General features: G+C 48.4%; 1 protein-coding gene across 1 annotated transcript in view; it reads right to left on the bottom strand.

Moving 5' to 3' along the window:
- Positions 1-18,364, bottom strand: part of LOC146859348 (putative thioesterase PNKD) — a 234,905-nt gene extending 216,541 nt beyond the window's left edge. Inside the window, exon 1 of the mRNA XM_085650025.1 lies at positions 18,097-18,364. Coding sequence (XP_085506151.1) covers positions 18,097-18,344 — 248 coding nt within the window. The 5' untranslated portion in view covers positions 18,345-18,364. The remainder of the gene's footprint in view (positions 1-18,096) is intronic.
- Positions 18,365-18,742: the final 378 nt, after the last annotated feature.

The following is an 18,742-nucleotide window of genomic DNA, read 5'->3' as shown; positions in this document are numbered from 1 at the left end:
TAACAAACCATCCCACTGTTGTACTAAGCCACAGCAGCACAGTAACACGCCCACAGCACTGCTTTAAAAAGCCCACAGCACCATTGAAAACAATGCAATGACACAGCTCGAATAAGACCATCGAAACACAAAAAATAGCCTACAGCGCTGCAGTAAAAGCTCATAGCGCCGTGAAACCCCTGGCACCGTGGTTGAGGAACTAACAGCCTCCACTAACAACAAAACCTAGTAGCGGGTAGGGGAGGGCAGTGCCGTCACCTGGCCGTAGCGATCCGGACCCTCTCCGGCACCAGCTCCAAGGGCCGCCTTTGAAGCACCGATAATAAAGTTATGCAAACAGCCGGTGGTTTCCGGCCTTTCACAAGGGCTGTGTGTTTGCACAGCAGCCTCTCACCACTGCGCAGAGACAGGGGTACACACAGGCGGATTCTGCTCGGGACCCGACCCAGATCTAACCTTCCTTTGTACGGTCTGCACGAGTGGCTGATCACCACGCTTCTGAATCACCACCACCGAGGACAATCACTGGAGTAAGGCCCCTGGGCCAGCTGACAAACACATATACTCCATGGAGTAATGCACCTGGGCCGGCCCAAAAACACAGGCACTCACTGGAGTAACGCAGGCATCTGGGCCTGCCCACAACCACAGATACTCCATGGAGTAAGGCTCCTGGGCCAGCTGACAAACACAGGCACTCACTGGAGTAACGCAGGCATCTGGGCCTGCCCACAACCACAGATACTCCATGGAGTAAGACTCCTGGACCAGCTGACAAACACAGGTACTCACTGGAGTAACGCAGGCATCTGGGCCTGCCCACAACCACAGATACTCCATGGAGTAAGGCTCCTGGGCCAGCTGACAAACACAGGCACTCGCTGAAGTAACGCAGGCATCTGGGCCTGCCCACAACCACAGATACTCCATGGAGTAAGGCTCCTGGGCCAGCTGACAAACACAGGCACTCACTGGAGTAACGCAGGCATCTGGGCCTGCCCACAACCACAGATACTCCATGGAGTAAGGCTCCTGGGCCAGCTGACAAACACAGGCACTCACTGGAGTAACGCAGGCATCTGGGCCTGCCCACAACCACAGATACTCCGTGGAGTAAGGCTCCTGGGCCAGCTGACAGGCACTCACTGGAGTAACGCAGGCATCTGGGCCTGCCCACAACCACAGATACTCCATGGAGTAAGACTCCTGGACCAGCTGACAAACACAGGGACTCACTGGAGTAATGCAGGCATCTGGGCCTGCCCACAACCAAAGACACTCCATGGAGTAATGCACCTGGGCCGGCCCACAAACACAGGTACTCACTGGAGTAACGCAGGCTCCTGGGCCAGCCCACAAGCACAGGTATTCACTGGAGTAATGCACCTGGGTCACACCACAAACACAGGCACTCACTGGAGTAACGCAGGCTCCTGGGCCAGCCCACAAGCACAGGTATTCACTGGAGTAATGCAGCTGGACCTGACCACAAACACAGATACTCTTGGGAGTAAGGCTCCTGGACCAGCCCACAAACACAGGTATTCAATAGAGTAATGCACCTAGGTCTGCCCACAAGCACAGATACTCAATGGAGAAATGTTCCAGGAGCTGTGCTATGGGCACTCCCAGGCACTCTATGTAGTAATGCTGCATCAATAGCTCTTGCCAGAGTAAAGCTGCGGCACGAGCACTCCCAGGAGTACTCCTGTACTATGAGCGAACTATGTAGTAATGCAGCATCCTAAGCCGTCGTCAGATTTGTACGGCTGCTTGCGGAGTTCTTTCCAGGAGCACTTGCTAGCATAATGCAGCAGTACAACTCAAGCGCTCACTGGAGCACTGCTGCACCCTAGGAAGGGTCACTGGAGCACTGCTACACCCTAGGCAGGGTCACTGGAGCACTGCTACACCCTAGGCAGGGTCACTACAGCACTGCCGCACCCTAGGCAGGGTCACTGGAGCACTGCCCCACCCTAGGCAGGGTCACCGGAGCACTGCTGCACCCTAGGCAGGGTCACCGGAGCACTGCCGCACCCTAGGCAGGGTCACCGGAGCACTGCCGCACCCTAGGCAGGGTCACCGGAGCACTGCCGCACCCTAGGCAGGGTCACCGGAGCACTGCCGCACCCTAGGCAGGGTCACCGGAGCACTGTTGCACCCTAGGCAGGGTCACTACTGCACTGCCGCACCCTAGGCAGGGTCACTACTGCACTGCTGCACCCTAGATCGGGTCACTGTAGCACTGCTGCACCCTAGATCGGGTCACTGGAGCACTGCCGCACCCTAGGCAGGGTCACTGGAGCACTGCCGCACCCTAGGCAGGGGTCACTGGAGCACTGCTGCACCCTAGGCAGGGTCACTGGAGCACTGCCCCACCCTAGGCAGGGTCACCGGAGCACTGCCGCACCCTAGGCAGGGTCACCGGAGCACTGCCGCACCCTAGGCAGGGTCAATACTGCACTGCTGCACCCTAGATCGGGTCACTTGAGCACTGCTGAACCCTAGGTAATGTTACAAGACCCGGCGCTGGAGCCTAAGACTCTGAATAATGTTACTAGCTCCTACACCGGGAGTTAGGATTTCGAATAAAGTTACTAGCTCCTGCACCAGGGTCTAACATTCTAAACATTAATGTTACTAGCTCCTGCACCGGGGTCTAAGATTCTGAAAACTAATGTTACTAGCTCCTACCTTGGGGCTTAAGATGCTGAAGAATGTTACTAGCTCCTGCAGCGGGGCCTAAGATTCAGAATAATGTTACTAGCTCTTGCACCGGGGCTTAAGATTCTGAATAATGTTACTAGCTCCTAGGCCGGGGCTTAAGATTCGGAATAATGTTACTAGCTTCTGCACCGGGGCCTAAGATGCTGAATAATGTTACTAGCTCCTATGCTGGGGATTATGATTCTCAATAATGTTTCTAGCTCCTTTGCTGGTGCTTTAGATTCTGAATAATGTTACTAGCTTCTATGCTGGGGATTATGATTCTCAATAATGTTACTAGCTCTTTCACCGGGACCTAAGATCCTGAATAATGTTACTAGCTCCTACGCCGGGACCCAAAATTCTGTGTAATGTTACAAGACCCGGCGCTGGGGCCTAAGACTCTGAATAATGTTACTAGCTCCTACTCCGGGGGTTAGGATTTGGAATAAAGTTACAAGCTCCTGCACCAGGATCCAAGATTCTGAATAATGTTACTAGCTCCTATGCCGGGGCTTAATATTCTGATTAATGTTACTAGCTCCTGCACCAGGGTCTAAGATTCTGAAAACTAATGTTTCTAGCTCCTACGCCGGGGCTTAACATTCTGAATAAAGTTACTAGCTCTTGCACCGGGGCCTACGATTCCAAATAATGTTACTAGCTCTTGCACCGGGGTCTAAAATTCTGAATAATGTTACTAGCTCCTACACCGGGGCCTAAGATTCTGAATAATATTACTAGCTCCTACGCCGGGGCTTTTGATTCTGAATAAAGTTACTAGCTCCTGCACCAGAGCCTAAGATTCTGAATAATGTTACTAGCTCCTGCACCGGGGTCTAAGATTCTGAATAATGTTACTAGCTCCTGCACCGGGGTCTAAGATTCTGAATAATGTTACTAGCTCCTGCACCGGTGCCTAATATTCTGAATAATGTTACTAGCTCCTGCACCGGGGCCTAAGATTCTGAATAATGTTACTAGCTCCTGCACCGGGGCCTAAGATTCTGAATAATGTTACTAGCTCCTGCACCGGGGCCTAAGATTCTGAATAATGTTACTAGCTCCTGCACCGGGGCCTAAGATTCTGAATAATGTTACTAGCTCCTGCACCGGGGTCTAAGATTCTGAATAATGTTACTAGCTCCTGCAGCGGGGCCTAAGATTCTGACAATTGTTCCTAGCTCGTGCGCCGAGGCCTAAGATTCTGAATAATGTTACTAGCTCCTGCACCGGGGCCTAAGATTCTGAATAATGTTACTAGCTCTTGCACCGAGGCATAAGATTCTGAATAATGTTACTAGCTCCCATGCTGGGGATTATGATTCTGAATAATATTACCAGCTCCTACGCCAGGTAGTTAAGATTCTGAATAATATTACTAGCTTCTACGCTGGGGGAGTATGATTCTGAATAATGTTACCAGCTCCTACGCCGAGGCCTCAGATTCTGAATAATGTTACTAGCTCCTACGCTGGGGCCTAAGATTCTGAAAAATGTTACTAGCTCTTGCACCGAGGCCTAAGATTCTGAATAATGTTATTAACTCCTGCACCGATGCCTAAGATTCTGAATAATGTTACTAGCTCCCGTGCCGAGGCCTAAGATTCTGAATAATGTTACCAGCTCCAACGCCAGGTAGTTAAGATTCTGAATAATGTTACTAGCTTCTATGCTGGGGAGTATGATTCTGAATAATGTTACCAGCTCCTACGCCGAGGCCTCAGATTCTGAATAATGTTACTAGCTCCTACGCTGGGGCCTAAGATTCTGAAAAATGTTACTAGCTCTTGCACCGAGGCCTAAGATTCTGAATAATGTTATTAACTCCTGCACTGATGCATAAGATTCTGAATAATGTTACTAGCTCTTGCACTGGGGTCTAAAATTCTGAATAATGTTACTAGCTCCTACACCGGGGCTTAAGATTCTGAATAATGTTATTAACTCCTGCACCGATGCCTAAGATTCTGAATAATGTTACTAGCTCCCATGCTGGGGATTATGATTCTGAATAATATTACCAGCTCCTACACCAGGTAGTTATGATTCTGAATAATGTTTCTAGCTCCTATGCTGGGGCTTAAGATTCTGAATAATGTTACTAGCTCCTGCACCAGGGTCTAAGATTCTGAAAACTAATGTTTCTAGCTCCTGCACTGGGGCCTAAGATTCTGAATAATGTTTCTAGCTCCCATGCTGGGGATTATGATTCTGAATAATATTACCAGCTCCTACACCAGGTAGTTATGATTCTGAATAATGTTACTAGCTCCTACGCCGGGGCTTAAGATTCTGAATAATGGTACTAGCTCCTGCACCAGGGTCTAAGATTCTGAAAACTAATGTTACTAGCTCTTGCACCGGGGCCTAAGATTCTGAAAAATGTTACTAACTCTTGCACTGGGGTCTAAGATTCTGAATAATGTTACTAGCTCCTACACCGGGGCCTCAGATTCTGAATAATTTTTCTAGCTCCTACGCTGGGGCTTAAGATTCTGAATAAGGTTACCAGCTCCTTTGCTGGGGCTTAAGATTCTGAAAAATGTTACTAGCTCCCACGCCGGGGCTTAAGATTCTGAATAATGTTAATAACTCCTGCACCGAGGCATAAGATTCTGAATAATGTTACTAGCTCCCATGCTGGGGATTATGATTCTGAATAATGTTACTAGGTCCTGGGCCGGGGCCTTAGTATCTGAGTAATGTTACTATCTCCTATGCTGAGGCTTAAGATTCGGAATAATATTACTATCTCCTATGCTAGGGCTTAAGATTCTGAATAATGTTACCAGCTTCTGCAGAAATCAATACACCTCCGTACCTACTAAATTGGTACTTTTACTTCATAGAGTCAGCAGTGCTGGCTTTTGAAAATGCACAGTACTTTGGTGCGTCATGTTCCGCGAGTAGCGTTGGGACAACACCAGTCTCACTGTGGTCTGGGCGTGGGTGAAACCCCCACAAGGTTTCCTACAGACCTGTCTGTACTACTCTTGGCCTCAATCAGATAAGGCGTGTGCAGCAGGGACAGGCAAGGACTTACTCCGAATATTCAAGGAGAGGCAGCATCCTTGGAAGAGAAAGATGTCCCTCGACCCTGAAGGCTGAAGCTGAAAACCGAGTTTAAACAACTGTCCTGCTGAAGTCACATCTATCGCGAATTTACCGTGCTCCGAAGTTAACGAAAACTGAAGCATGGCGCTTTATAAAATACCTACATACATAGAGAAAGGTCAGAGTTGATTGGTGAACAGAAGGCCTCGCAATAGACCAGGTTTTTTTCGGTAATGCCCGTGAAATCAACAGCGCTAAGAGTCAGTGGGTGAATGTCAGACAGACTTTAGGAGGCCAAAACTGTGGAAACTGAAAAATCTGGCACACAGCACCAGGGGCGCAGTTAGACACGAACTTTGGGGGGTGACGGGGGGGGGAAGGTGGGGGGTGGACTAACACTCTTAGCCAGGGCTGGCCCTAGCACTGGTCACTCACGGTGCAACAGTCTTTTTTGGCGCGCCCTCCCCCATTTCCTCCTCCTCCATGAATTCCCTCACTACCACTCACCTCATCTCTCTATAGTACCTCCTAGTTTACTCACACTCAGCTCTGTGATCTGCATGGTACACATTCTGTGTAGCAGGAACATTAACCCTCTGCACTGTGTGGGTGGCAGGAGTGCCCATGTGAGTGCAAAGTGAGCGCTACAACTGTCTGAGAATAGGGTAAGAGGAGTGACTGCAGGGTGAGTGAGGTGACCACATGAATTTGGGTGCGGATGTAAGTGCAGAGTGGGATGAATGAATGCATGGTTAGTGATGGGTTTATTTGAGTGAGATTGCAGATTGAGCAGTGACAAGTGAGTGAAGTGTCACATGAGTGCAGGATGAGTAGTGTGCTTGTGTGACTGCAGGGTAAACAGCACAAATGCATTGTGAGTGCAGAGTGATCCCCTTAAGGCGAGAGGTGTTGGCCTAACGGCTAGGGCGGTCGACCTTGAATCTGGGGAACTGGGTTCGAGTCTTGGCAATGACGCTGAACATCCTGTGATTCTGGGCAAATCACTTAATCTCCCCGTGCCTAACAAAAATGAATGTGTCCACATGTAAAGCAACTGATGCTATGGAAGGCGATTTGATACCTGATTCGGGTCAAGTTCGCGATATATAAAACTCTGTAAAAAAAATACTGTGAGTGCAGGGCAAGCGGGTGAATGGTGTGAGTGCATTGTGATCACTGTGAGTGCAGGGTGAGCGTGAAAGTGAAGGGCGAGAATGAGGAGTGAGTTGTCTGAATGTAGGGTGTATTCCCAGACACTTGAACTAACTCAGCATGTTATTGTGGCGGCGTAGGGTTTCAGATACAAGTTAAACTATTGCTATTATGGCATCAATTAGGGATCGAGGGTGGAGGAAATAAATAATGTGCTGACCCTGCCACAAACTTCCAGTCTTTTGATCAGGGTTGCCAGCTCATTATTGTGATGTCCCAGACGGTACAAAAATAAGCAGTCACCTAAAGCCTTATTTTCAGCACTCATCTGTGCATACTTCGAACAGCAAATATAAATAGAAAGCACTTTTAATTGTGTTCTAGGGCTGCCTGACTGATTGAGGCCTTATAATTACAAGAAACAAAGACAGAAAAGTCACATTACAAATGAATACATACTTTATTTATAACCCTATTTAATGTCAAGACGAGGTCTTTCCAGGCTCTTTAAACAACACATGGCTGGCATTTTTCTTTTGTCAACCGTACTATATATTCCCTTTTCATGAAATGCAGTTTCACACTACGGCAGTAAACATAAAATACACATGTAAGGAATAGGCAGAGTGGGGGCCCAGGGGGTACTGGAACCAGAGAGAAAAAAAACTTAGCCTCGGTAACCAGTTTACAGAGGTATGTAAATATGGAAATGGTCTTTAAAGACCTGTGAAAAACTCGCGCGTGCGGAGACGAAGACTCCAGACACTGCGCAGCCGAGCCCACAGCAGCTCGAGCCGCAGCAGCCCGGGCCGAGACACAGGGCTTTTGACTTGTGCTTCTAACCAATGCCGTTGCTTCTGGTCTTCTGATCTGTGACAGTTGCTTTTGCATATTTTCATTTATTTTTAGTGAGATAAGCCTCAAAATATCCACTTCCTCTGAAATCGGAATGAACTTGAACATTAACCTCCATTGAATACTGCAGATGTCCGGCTGCCAGCTTCCAAAGCTTTTATGAATGTGGAACACTTCGGATAGCCTGTGTTTGTTTTTATAACTTAGCATGCAACTGGTATTTGTGAACTCCTTCCTTTTCTTTGGTGGTAACTGGAGACAAGGACCCCATAGCATCATAAACAACTTGGCTTTGAGTGAAATGGTATCTTTCATCTGCCTCAGCTGACTGGCTGAATATCCCCTGGTCACAGACTGGTCAGTGAGAGCCGAGGGAGTGAAATGGAGCTCTGGGCTTCAAGACGACATCAACAGACAAATCCAGGCCAGTTCCCAAACTATGTGCCTGGTGCCCGGGTCTCCTGGCTAGTTTTGATGGCGCACTGGGGTGCCGCGACGCATAGATTGGGAAACACTTTATGCGGTTAATTGGGAAATGAAGACGACATGCACATTCTTTGAATGCAGGGATCCTAGTAAAGACGGTCATATATGTATATTACACACACACACAAAACACAGCTCTTTGTCTGGTGCTTGCGTTGCATGCACGCCTGTGCACAAACAAGGTGCAGAATGCACACTACTGCACCCTTGATCTGCGCACAAGACCCCAAAAAACCCTGTTAACAACTACATGCACGCCTCTCGAGCCCTATGCACTGGACTGCCTGGAATATTAACATCGAGCTGCGGATAATGAGTGCGCTGCTACTCACGGTACTGTCCCCGGAAGATGGCACCCCGGCTCAGCATTTCAACTGGTGCCCCAGCGTTATACACAGAGGTCTACAGTAGACATGTTCACTCAGAGGCCAGATCAATTCATTGCATAGGAGCCTATGCATACAGCACCTCAAATCACGTTATAGCACTCATGCACCTGCCACTGGGTACAGATCATGTATTTATATTTTTATAGCACAAACCTGGCCTAAAGGCAAGAGACCACTGCACAGGGTCAAAGACACGCATAAAGTGAGCGAGAGAAAGGAGAGGTAGCTGGGGTGTGGACTATTAATGCACTGTGGTGTAGTGTTCTTAAAAGTGGGCCCCTTTAATCATTTCCTAAACTGGAGGAGCTTTGGGATGGTGGGGGCGTCCTGATGGATAAAGGGATGTAGTTTCAGATCCTGCATGCATAGAGGAAAAGGGCTGCGGTCTTGTTTTTTGTTTTCTTAGTCTGCAGTCCAATAGTGTCCTGGCTGTGTGTGTGCCAGAACCGCCAGGGAAGGATATGCAGGGGTTCTGGTTGTGATGGCTTTGCAAACGATGCAGTACGTTTTGAAGATGGTGAGGGCTGGCATAGAGAGCCAAGGGCTGATGGGGTGAGGGTGATGTGATCATATTTCTTCAGGACCGGGATGAGACGTGCATGTCGAGGAGTGTACATTGCCTGTAGTCGAGGCCAGTGTGGAGTCTTAGACGCCATTAAGCTTTCCTTTTCCACCCTGCAAATGAGAGAACAACAGGGCTTTAAGTGGGCCGGGTCTCGCCGGGTCTGAGCACCGGCAGTTTTTTAAAGGGGGCCTCGAAACGGGTCTCTTTCGAGCTCGGTTTTGTGCCAGCTGTCACTAGTCCGTTTTTTTCTGGACTCAACGGACAGCAGGCACATCGATGTGCGCTGCTCACACTGCTCTCTTAACACTAGTGAAGAACTTACGGCATGACGTCATGCCAGGCGAGCGTTGTAGAGGAAGGGAAATACTTTAAAGAGTCATTTTCCTCTGGATTTCCCTTCTTTTTTTGAAACTCAGGAGCAGCAACATCAACACTGCCCTGCCGTCCCTAGGGCGTTAAGTAGAAGCTTTTCAATACTATATACAACAAGCCATAGTTGCTGCTTATTTATCTATTGCAACTAACAACCATTGACAAAGCCAATAGTCCTGACTTGTTGTAGGTATGATGTTACTTGTTGTATCATATATCTGGATGCAATGACAGAAACCGCAAAATACAAGTCGGGCGGCACACTATGCTATGCACAGGTTTTTAAGTTTATGTGTTTTTAAGCCACGCCCTAATTACATTGGCCACGCCCCTTTGAGAGACCCTCCAGTTTTTTCATCCCACTTAAAGCCCTGGAGAACAAGAACTTGAGGAACAGTTTTGAGATGAACCATTTTACTTTTTTGAGTAGAGAGCTGGTGCCAGGCTCTCTCTGTTTATTTGACAGTGTGTTCCTGAAGGGCGAGGTTGGTGTCCAGAGTGAGTCCAAGTGACTTGGCATTAGGTGAAAGTTTGGATTCGAAGCGGTCAGCATTCATTTGATTGCGCCAGGTTTGTACTGCATCTTGCTTGCTGTTCTTGGCTAACAGGAATTGTGTGTTGGTTGGTTTGATCCTCAGCTAGGTGCAGCCATGTCGGGGTGATGTGCAGGCAGTGGATGGACGGCACGGAGGAGACCACTGCCCTTCTAATAACCCCTGCGCGGATACTTGGTAAACTCCTATTATTGAATCCGCTTCAGAAAGGAGTATGGACCGGCCAGATCACTGGTCTCGTTAGATTGTTTTATTGATGTTCATGTGGTAAAACTTCAGCGCTGTTAAAGCAGTTTACTGATGTGTTGCAAGGATACCCTGGAATAGGTTTGAGACTATCAAATCAAGGTTAAAGCGTCTTCTTTCTTTGTAAAGTATGTCCTAATGATTCAGACATACTTTCAATAACTTATGTGCAACTAAACGCAACTGACCCTTGAGGACCGGCTTTAGGGCAGTGCGACCGCACTGGGCGCTCACCTGTGGAGGGGGGTGCTGTGACCTCAGGGGGGGGGGGCGCTGTGTTTAGCAATATTTTATGATAGGTGCGGTGAGGAGCACTTTTACAGGTGGTAGGGAGAAAATCCAAGGAGGCGGTAATGGTACGTGGGGGCGCCAAAAGTGATTGTCGCACCAAGCGCCACAAACGCTAAAGCTGCCCTGTGACCCTTGCAAGGCACTCTAATGCCCATTGGGGTCTCGTTCATGCCAACAGAAAAATTCGAAATAAATAAATCGATCATCATCATATTATCTTTCTTTCGGTTCAATGGACCATAAAAGTGCACAGAGCAGAAAACCATTATAAATGCATAAACAGATCCTTAAGACAGATCACATCCAAATACCAATGCACAGGAAAATAAAAAAAATAAAATCCAGTAATAGAGCAATAATTGACAAATGTTGCCCTCCGATTAAGACCAAGACCAGGAGACAAAAACTTAATTAAGAGAAACCATATGTCACCCAAAACGTGTGTATAATTTACATCCTTTCATACCTTAAGTCTCCGTTTCGGGTTTTAAAAGCCATAAAATTCATCAAAGCATTAAAAACACATAAGTCAAATATGTGCACATTGGAGTCCAGATTGAAATAAGAAGCTAATTAGTTTAAAGGAAGAACTTAAAGTGGGATTGGTTACTTTCTTGATCCCCTGCACAGAGAATCAACATCCAGTGCCCCATCAGCATCACCAAGGAAGCCCCCTATCCCGACCAATGGGAGACGTCCATCCCTTATCCTAGGAACCTTTTCCTAACACGCCGTATGGAGAGAGAGATCTAGAGACTGCGATTACCACTGCCTGGTGCAGACCGTACTTCAGTATTCTAAGGGCCTCTGGGTGGTCAGGGATCCCAAGGTTCCTGCACATCTGAACTATGCACTTGCGTCTAGCTCTTTATATGCCGGACAAAGGAAGAGCACGTGTGCTTGGGTTACCACAGGAGGGACAATTCCCATTGATTATCGATTGATGGGTCTTGGTAAAGATTGATTCGCTGATACAATATCATCTGTGGAAGCGCATGCGGTAGGGGCCATCGATGGGTGAGGCTGGCTCCTCAGTGGAGACACTGATCACTACTACTGCAGAGACTGATCGCTGCGCACTACAGATGCCCACCACTGTGCATTGGACAGGCTCCTGCTCTACCCCGCCCATACTCCTGCAGTGCACTCATACCGGACTGTGCACAATGCACTCCTTACTCCATTATATCCTGCGGTGTGCCGGTGTTAAAGCACCTGGGTCGGGTTGCACAGAGATGACAGGACATAATTATAGGTGTGACGGACTCACGAGAAAACCTGTTGGGCCTGTACTGTCACCACAAGTCTAAGAGCAATGAAAGGTAACACCTGCCAAGCTACAGGGGCCAAGGAAGCAGCAAACAGCACGGAGCCCTGGGAACCGCACACCCCTGTGGGGCCGATGGGACTAGCCAACCCCAGGGAGCTAGTTACACTTTGAGACACAATGAACCAGAAATCACCAAGAGTTCCGGGAGACAACCACACATGCCGGGTGAATGGGGCCAGCCACTCTCCCCCACAGCTCACCCCTGCAGAACCAATGCGACCGCCCCCTCCCCAGCTCAGGCAGCCAGCCACCCCCTGGGAGGGCATCCTTCATGTTTGATAAGGCAACAAAGACATCCTTCCTCCCCACGAATCACCATAAACCCTAATCACTTATAAATCATCTCACACTAATAAGCACCAACTGCCTCAAGCTAAACATTTACAAGACGCAAATTGTGATCTTCGGCAGAAACATGTCGCTGTAGGACTGCGCACGGTGGCCTGTGGAAATCGGACCCAATCCTCTCAGACAACTGAAGCCAAGAACCTCTGGACAGTCATCGACAACCAATTCAACATGAACGACCAAGTGAACGTCGTCTCCGTCTCCTGCTTCCACACACTAAAAAACACTCACAAAACCATCCCCCAAGCCCTCATCACCAGCAAACGGGACTACAGCAACGTACTCTATAGTGGAATCAACATTCAACTGACCAAGCGACGCCAGATCGCACAGAACTCAGCAGCCAGTCTCACACTCAACCTGCCACCCCGAACGCATATCAACCCGCACCTCAGAATTCCACTGGTTCCCCCATGCACGAACAAACTCTCTCCAAACTTGTGTACACATTCAAAGCCTTCCACAACATAGGGCCTGCATACCTCAACCACCACATCAGCTTCAAAAACTTACCAGACACCGACTCCTACACAACCCCCACGTACACAGCACCAGGACCAGCAGTTGTGCTTTCTCCTACCTAGCTCCTAAAGTCAGGAACGACAAGCCCCTGGACATCAGGGCCATCTCCTCAGCTCTTGAGTTCCACACGAAGCGGACGACCTGGCTCTTAACCTCGGCCAGGCAACGGCTCGGCCCAGACTGCTCCTCTACAAGGGCCTTAATACCCTTCCGGGAGAACTGTGCACTCTACAAATACACATAACATACCAAACAGGGCAAAACACGTTTGTGATTGTTGAACAAACCAAAAACCACAAATTTTCCCCCAGGTAAAAAGCAAATTTTCTGAGCAATCACATCATGTCCAATCCAACCAAATACACAGAAGTCTGAAAAAAATATATACGGCTTTACTGTTTGTCATGTAACTCTTTTTAACTTCGTACTTGTATGCATCAATCTCTGATATTTATGTATCGCTGCTGTTTTGAAACTGTACTTCTTTTTATCCAAATACAATAAAATATTTGAACCCAAAAATTCATACATTTAAAATTTCATATGCATAAAAACAATTACACAGACAACATATACGAAACACAGGGGAGAGTTTCCGAGAAGATCTAATTTGTCTTTTACAATAAGATCCCTCCTACTTTTTGTGTCACTGGATCTCTTGGAGTACATTCAATAACATACAGATATACGATCAGAAGCACAGACCAGGCGGCCGCATTTGTCGTTTGACAAAGAGGGTTTCAAGGTGTAGTCGCTAATGTTGGGAGGCAACTGGAGTGAAGCACCTTTTAACTGCCATGTAAAGAGGATTATGAAGAGTTGAGATCTTCCACAACTGCAATCTCACAGAGTTGAAGGACTATCCCACTGCGAGGACCCATTGACAGAACTGACTTATTTCAGCAATTCCCTGACCAACATAGTTTTGAGGATGACCCCAGACGATAGTCTGGAGAGATCTCAGGCACATTAAGGAAGCGTTGACCACTGTAAGTGCAGAGACTGGATAAGTAGAAAGTGATTACGTGGGACATGCGGGTCCAGGGACAACTGCGAATGAGATATAATTTGGGAGGAAATATTCATATGTAAGTCCTGAAGAAGGTGGTGTTTACATGTCGTTGCTACCGAAACGCGTAAACGGAATTGAAAGCACAACCTACAGTGCATGAATTATATCTAAATGTTATTGAATGTACTCTTAGAGATTCAGTGGCACTAAAAGTAGGAGTGCGTAAAAGACAAACTGGATCGCCTTGGAAACTCTCACTTTTTTACGTATTTGTTACGTTTGTGTATTTATGCATATGAAATTGGAAAAGTATGAATTTTTTTAAACAAACTTTACTAAAACCATATATATTTTTTCAAACTTCTGTGGTACTTGGTTGGATAAGTTTGTGGTTTTTGGTTTGTACCCTGTTGTCCCCTTGGTTTGAGGGGTATTTCTCATGGTTTTGATCTATTATTGTTGAATACCCTTGAGAGGCACCTGTATATCCACATAACATTTAAATGGATACTTCCTATATTGATTACGACATTGTCAACGATTTTTGTTTGTTGCTAAAAAAACACCCGTTAGTTATTAAAAATATTGCAAAAATCAATGATAGGCGAGGTGTAATGATTCTATTAGAAATATCTCGAAAAGCAAGTGCTGTTTGCGGCTCACACCGCACCACCTTCCCCAGCCTCCCCAAAATCTGCAGCACGTTATTAATGACACCCTAATCTTGTAATCCGGAGGTCCAAGATTCCAAGAACGGCTGGGCCGACTCAGACTGTCATCCCTCACTGTCTGTCGATAAAACAAATGCCACTGCTGCGCAGTGATCTCCGAGTTCACGCTCGGTTCAATCAGTCCTGGGGTTTGTCTCGGAGATCTGTCCACTGTAATTGTGCAACAGTTCCCGGATTACAAGAGAGCAGAGAAAGAAGCGAAGTGGGAGGACTGCTCCCCGCAACCGCAGGGGTGGCCCCTGAGTCACAGCGCCAAAGGGGCTCCGGGTCAGATGCTTCCCAGGGCCCGGGCCCAGCCATGCGCTGGGTGGAAAGTGAAGCTCTGGACACTGTTATTAAGAGTAGGCTGTGAAGGACAGCCCTGCTGTCAGCCAGGGGCATCACCAGAAACCTGCGTGCCAAGCAAGAGGCATGCACGGAATATATGTGCCACAGATATAAGAAACTGCAAATATTCAACATAGTGTACCTGCCTGCGAGAAAGGAATAGACCCTTCTTAAACCGTGAAATACCACCCAATAAATATCTGAAGATGACGAACGTGCCAATCAGCTGCCAATAATGGCAAAAGGGTTCTCTTGCTCGACATGCCAAGGTGCTGCCAGTAAGATCCGGCTGCAGGAGAGGGCGCAGTTACAACGCTCGCTAACAGGTGAATGACTGCCGCACCTCATGCCTGCCGTGGGTCATTCCACGCGAATACGCGATGCGCCTTTGCGACCTAGGGCCATATGTATCAAGCTAATTTTTACTCGCAAACGCTGCGAATCGCAAAATACAGCGTTTGCGAGTAAAAATTCGCAAAACGGGATGTATTAGGCAAAATCCCATCGCAAAATTAAGGAATTGCTAATTTAGCGATTTCTTAATTTTGCCTAACCATTTAAGAAATCGCACATTGCGATTTCTTAAATGATATGTAAAAAGCACCCAAGTTGTGCGAATTATCCTTAAGAAATCGCAAATTACCACCAACTTCCAGTTGGTGGTAATTTGCGATTTCCTTTCAAAATGCACTATTTTTAATTTTGCAAAGTGCCACGTGACGCTCATACATGCCCTTAGGGCATGTATGTGCGCCATATGCACACACATGCTCATTTCAGGGGTGCATCAGGGTGTCATCATGACACCCTTGCACCTTTGAAATTATTCTCAAATAGCGATTAGCAAATTGCGAATTCGCTATTTGAGAATTACTTCCCATTCATTCCTATGGGTCTCCTGGCCCATAGAAATGAATGGGCAGGTATTCCTTAATTGCGATTTCGCAATTTGCTAATCGCAATTAAGGAATTTTAAGAAATCGCAAAAAGTTTGCGAATTTTTAAATACATCCCGTTTTGCAATTCTCAAATAGCGATTCCTTAACAATCGCTATTTGAGAATCGCAAATGGTGATGTTGATACATATGCCCCTTAGAGAGGGGAAGCGGGGATTGGAGAGTGGATGGTTCATTGGAAAGATTATGAGGGACACAAGTACAGGACCCTACATCCGGACTTGTCACCAGACTACTGAAAGCGCTGCGATGCCATACTGATGGGAACGGTGCGCTATCCAAATGCCAATAACACAGCACGCTGCCAGCTTCCCCTACACCAGGAAGGACTCTGGCACCAGGCAGCGCCGGCGCGCGCAGATAACAAAGTGCACCCATTACACAAGTGCCTCCTACCACCGGCCGGCCTATGTCGCAAGAGTGCACAAGTAGCCGCACAGGAGGCAGTGCTCCCTGTGCACTGCCGACAGCCTCCCTCGCCTGTGCATGCCCCGTTCTGCTTTCATCTCATCTGCCATAGCCGTGCCCAGCCTCGCAATCCATGTGCATGCCCACCCCTTCCCCGGTATACATGCCATGGAGCCATCAGGCGCGAGGCCACGTCGCTGTGCAAGAACCCACTCCTTTGTGTAACAACTCCCGAAGTCGCTGTCCTGTTTGCACGCACACTTTGCTCGTAAAGGATGTCCTGCCCTTTCTCGTTCAGCGTTCACTTTGTTGCTGATTATTTCAGCCCTTCCCACCACCTCGTGTGCATGGACGGCTTTATGGTAGGTACATAGAATCTGGGCACCCCACAGTCCTAGTGCCGCCTATGCAATTAGTGCACACTGAGCTCTTCCTTTGACAGAGTGCCCCTTCCTTGTGCGTTATAAATGATTATCACTGCGTGCACAAGCGCCCCTTCATTGGGCATTGGTTTAGCCTATACTGATCCATGACCATATTGTGCGTAGAAAACTCCCTGCTTACTGGTGTGCCCCCTTACTTGTGCACAGTGCTTTAAATGGGGAAAAATAAGTGCAGGTACTCATTAAAATAGAGGTGTGACAAGTGGGCTGGGCTAGGGGCGGGGCTAAGGGCAAAATAACATCATACATAGAGACTTCTGTACCAGTTGCAGCACATATTAAAACACACGAGAAATGTGTTTATGTCAAAAAACATAGATCAACTCATAACAAAATGAAAGTCATGATGGCACTTTCTCCCGAATGGTCGCTGCGCACCTGATTGACAGAGCAGGGTCTGTCTAGAGACCCTGCCTGCCCTGTTAATCACAGTGTGACACAAACACTCTCACCCCCTGCAGTTTGGGGACAATGAAATGGGCGCTGCTGGAATCTTCACCAGCAACTCTGTAAAAGGATACTTCAGGCAAGTTAATTACAAGCTCCTCGGAGGCAGAGCGGCTTCTGCCCTGCACTGGAGCAGAGAAACCGAGACTGCCGTGCATCAGGGTACCGGTACTCTCCCTGGCTACAGAGAAGTGCCGGTACTGAGGGCAAAAAAAATCGGAAGTGCCGGTACTCAGTACCGGTGAGTACCGGCCCATTTAAAGCACTGCTTGTGCAGGGTCCCTTCTTCCTGTATGCCACCGTGTCTGTGCAATCACATGCTCACAAATGAATACACTTCTGGTTGTGTTTGCATGCTCCCCTTCTTATGCATTGCTCCCACCGCCCCTGTTGAGTTATGTCCCCATGCTTCCCCTTGCACGTGATTTCACGGTCCCCTTTCTTGTACCCTTATTCTGCACAGGCCCATTTTCTTACTATGGGACCCACCACTTCAGCATGAATGCTTCCTCCTCGTGCATGCTTGCCTCCTTCTTATGCCCCCCATAGAATATGCTCCCTTGCACATGCTTTCGTCTTTCTTTGCACTGCCCTCTATACTTTGCACAGCTCTCATTTTCATATGCATGCCACCTTCTTGTGCATGCACCCTTTTCCTTATGCATGACTCCCTGTTCTTCTACCATACCCCCACGCCACCGTGCATAGATCACACCTCCTTCTGCGTGCTTCCCCGCTCCTGTGCATAGGCTGCCCCGTTTCGCACCCCTTCCTTGTGCATTGCCATCCCTGGCCTTCGCCCAAGCTCCCATCTAAAATGCGCCCACCTTCTTGAGCAGGGCCCCCCTCGATCGATTCCCTTCCCTCGTTCTCCAGCCTCTCCCCACAAATCACTCACGCCAGCCGGAAGAGCAGCCTCTTCGGAGGGGCCATGAACCCCAGGGGCGGGTGGCGGCTCCTGCCCGAGCCCCGCAGGCAGAGCAGTAGCAGCCCACAGCAGCAGCAGCAGGCAGCGGCGGTAGCACCCAGCAGCAGCGGCATCTCTCTACCCAGGGGCGGAGCCTGCGCGTGCTGCTGTGACACGCCTATGTCATCTATGACAAATGAAAGGGGCGGGACTCTGAGCACCGAAGCCAATCCCCTCATTGGACTGAGCGATGTCAGCGAACCCGAATCTCGGGAACGTGCTCCGTTTACCTCTATGACATCATAAAGGGGGGCGGGTAAATATGCATACACGTGGGTCTTACTCCACAAGAAGGCGTGGCTTTACCTCAACAGTACCACCGGCAGGGGAGGCGTGAACGGGTCGTGGACTCAAGACCAAAGCTGGGGGCGTGGTCTAAACTCCATATACCAGGAGCAGGGCACGCCTTCCTTGTACCGCGGACAGCGATGTAGGGCGGAGCAAGTAGGCTGAAGCGGGAAATTATGTGAAGAGGTGCCACCGCCCACTCTCCCTCGGTTGGCCGTCCAAGAGGCACAAGCTGACCACTCGCAGGTCAGCTGCTCGCTTGGGGGCGGAGTCTCGTTGTTGGACAGTT

This window comes from Triturus cristatus, chromosome 3_2 (genome assembly GCF_964204655.1).
Source record: "Triturus cristatus chromosome 3_2, aTriCri1.1, whole genome shotgun sequence".
Taxonomy (NCBI): domain Eukaryota; kingdom Metazoa; phylum Chordata; class Amphibia; order Caudata; family Salamandridae; genus Triturus; species Triturus cristatus.
The sequence above is the reverse complement of the archived record's forward strand: the minus strand, read 5'-3'. Positions and strand labels throughout refer to the sequence as shown.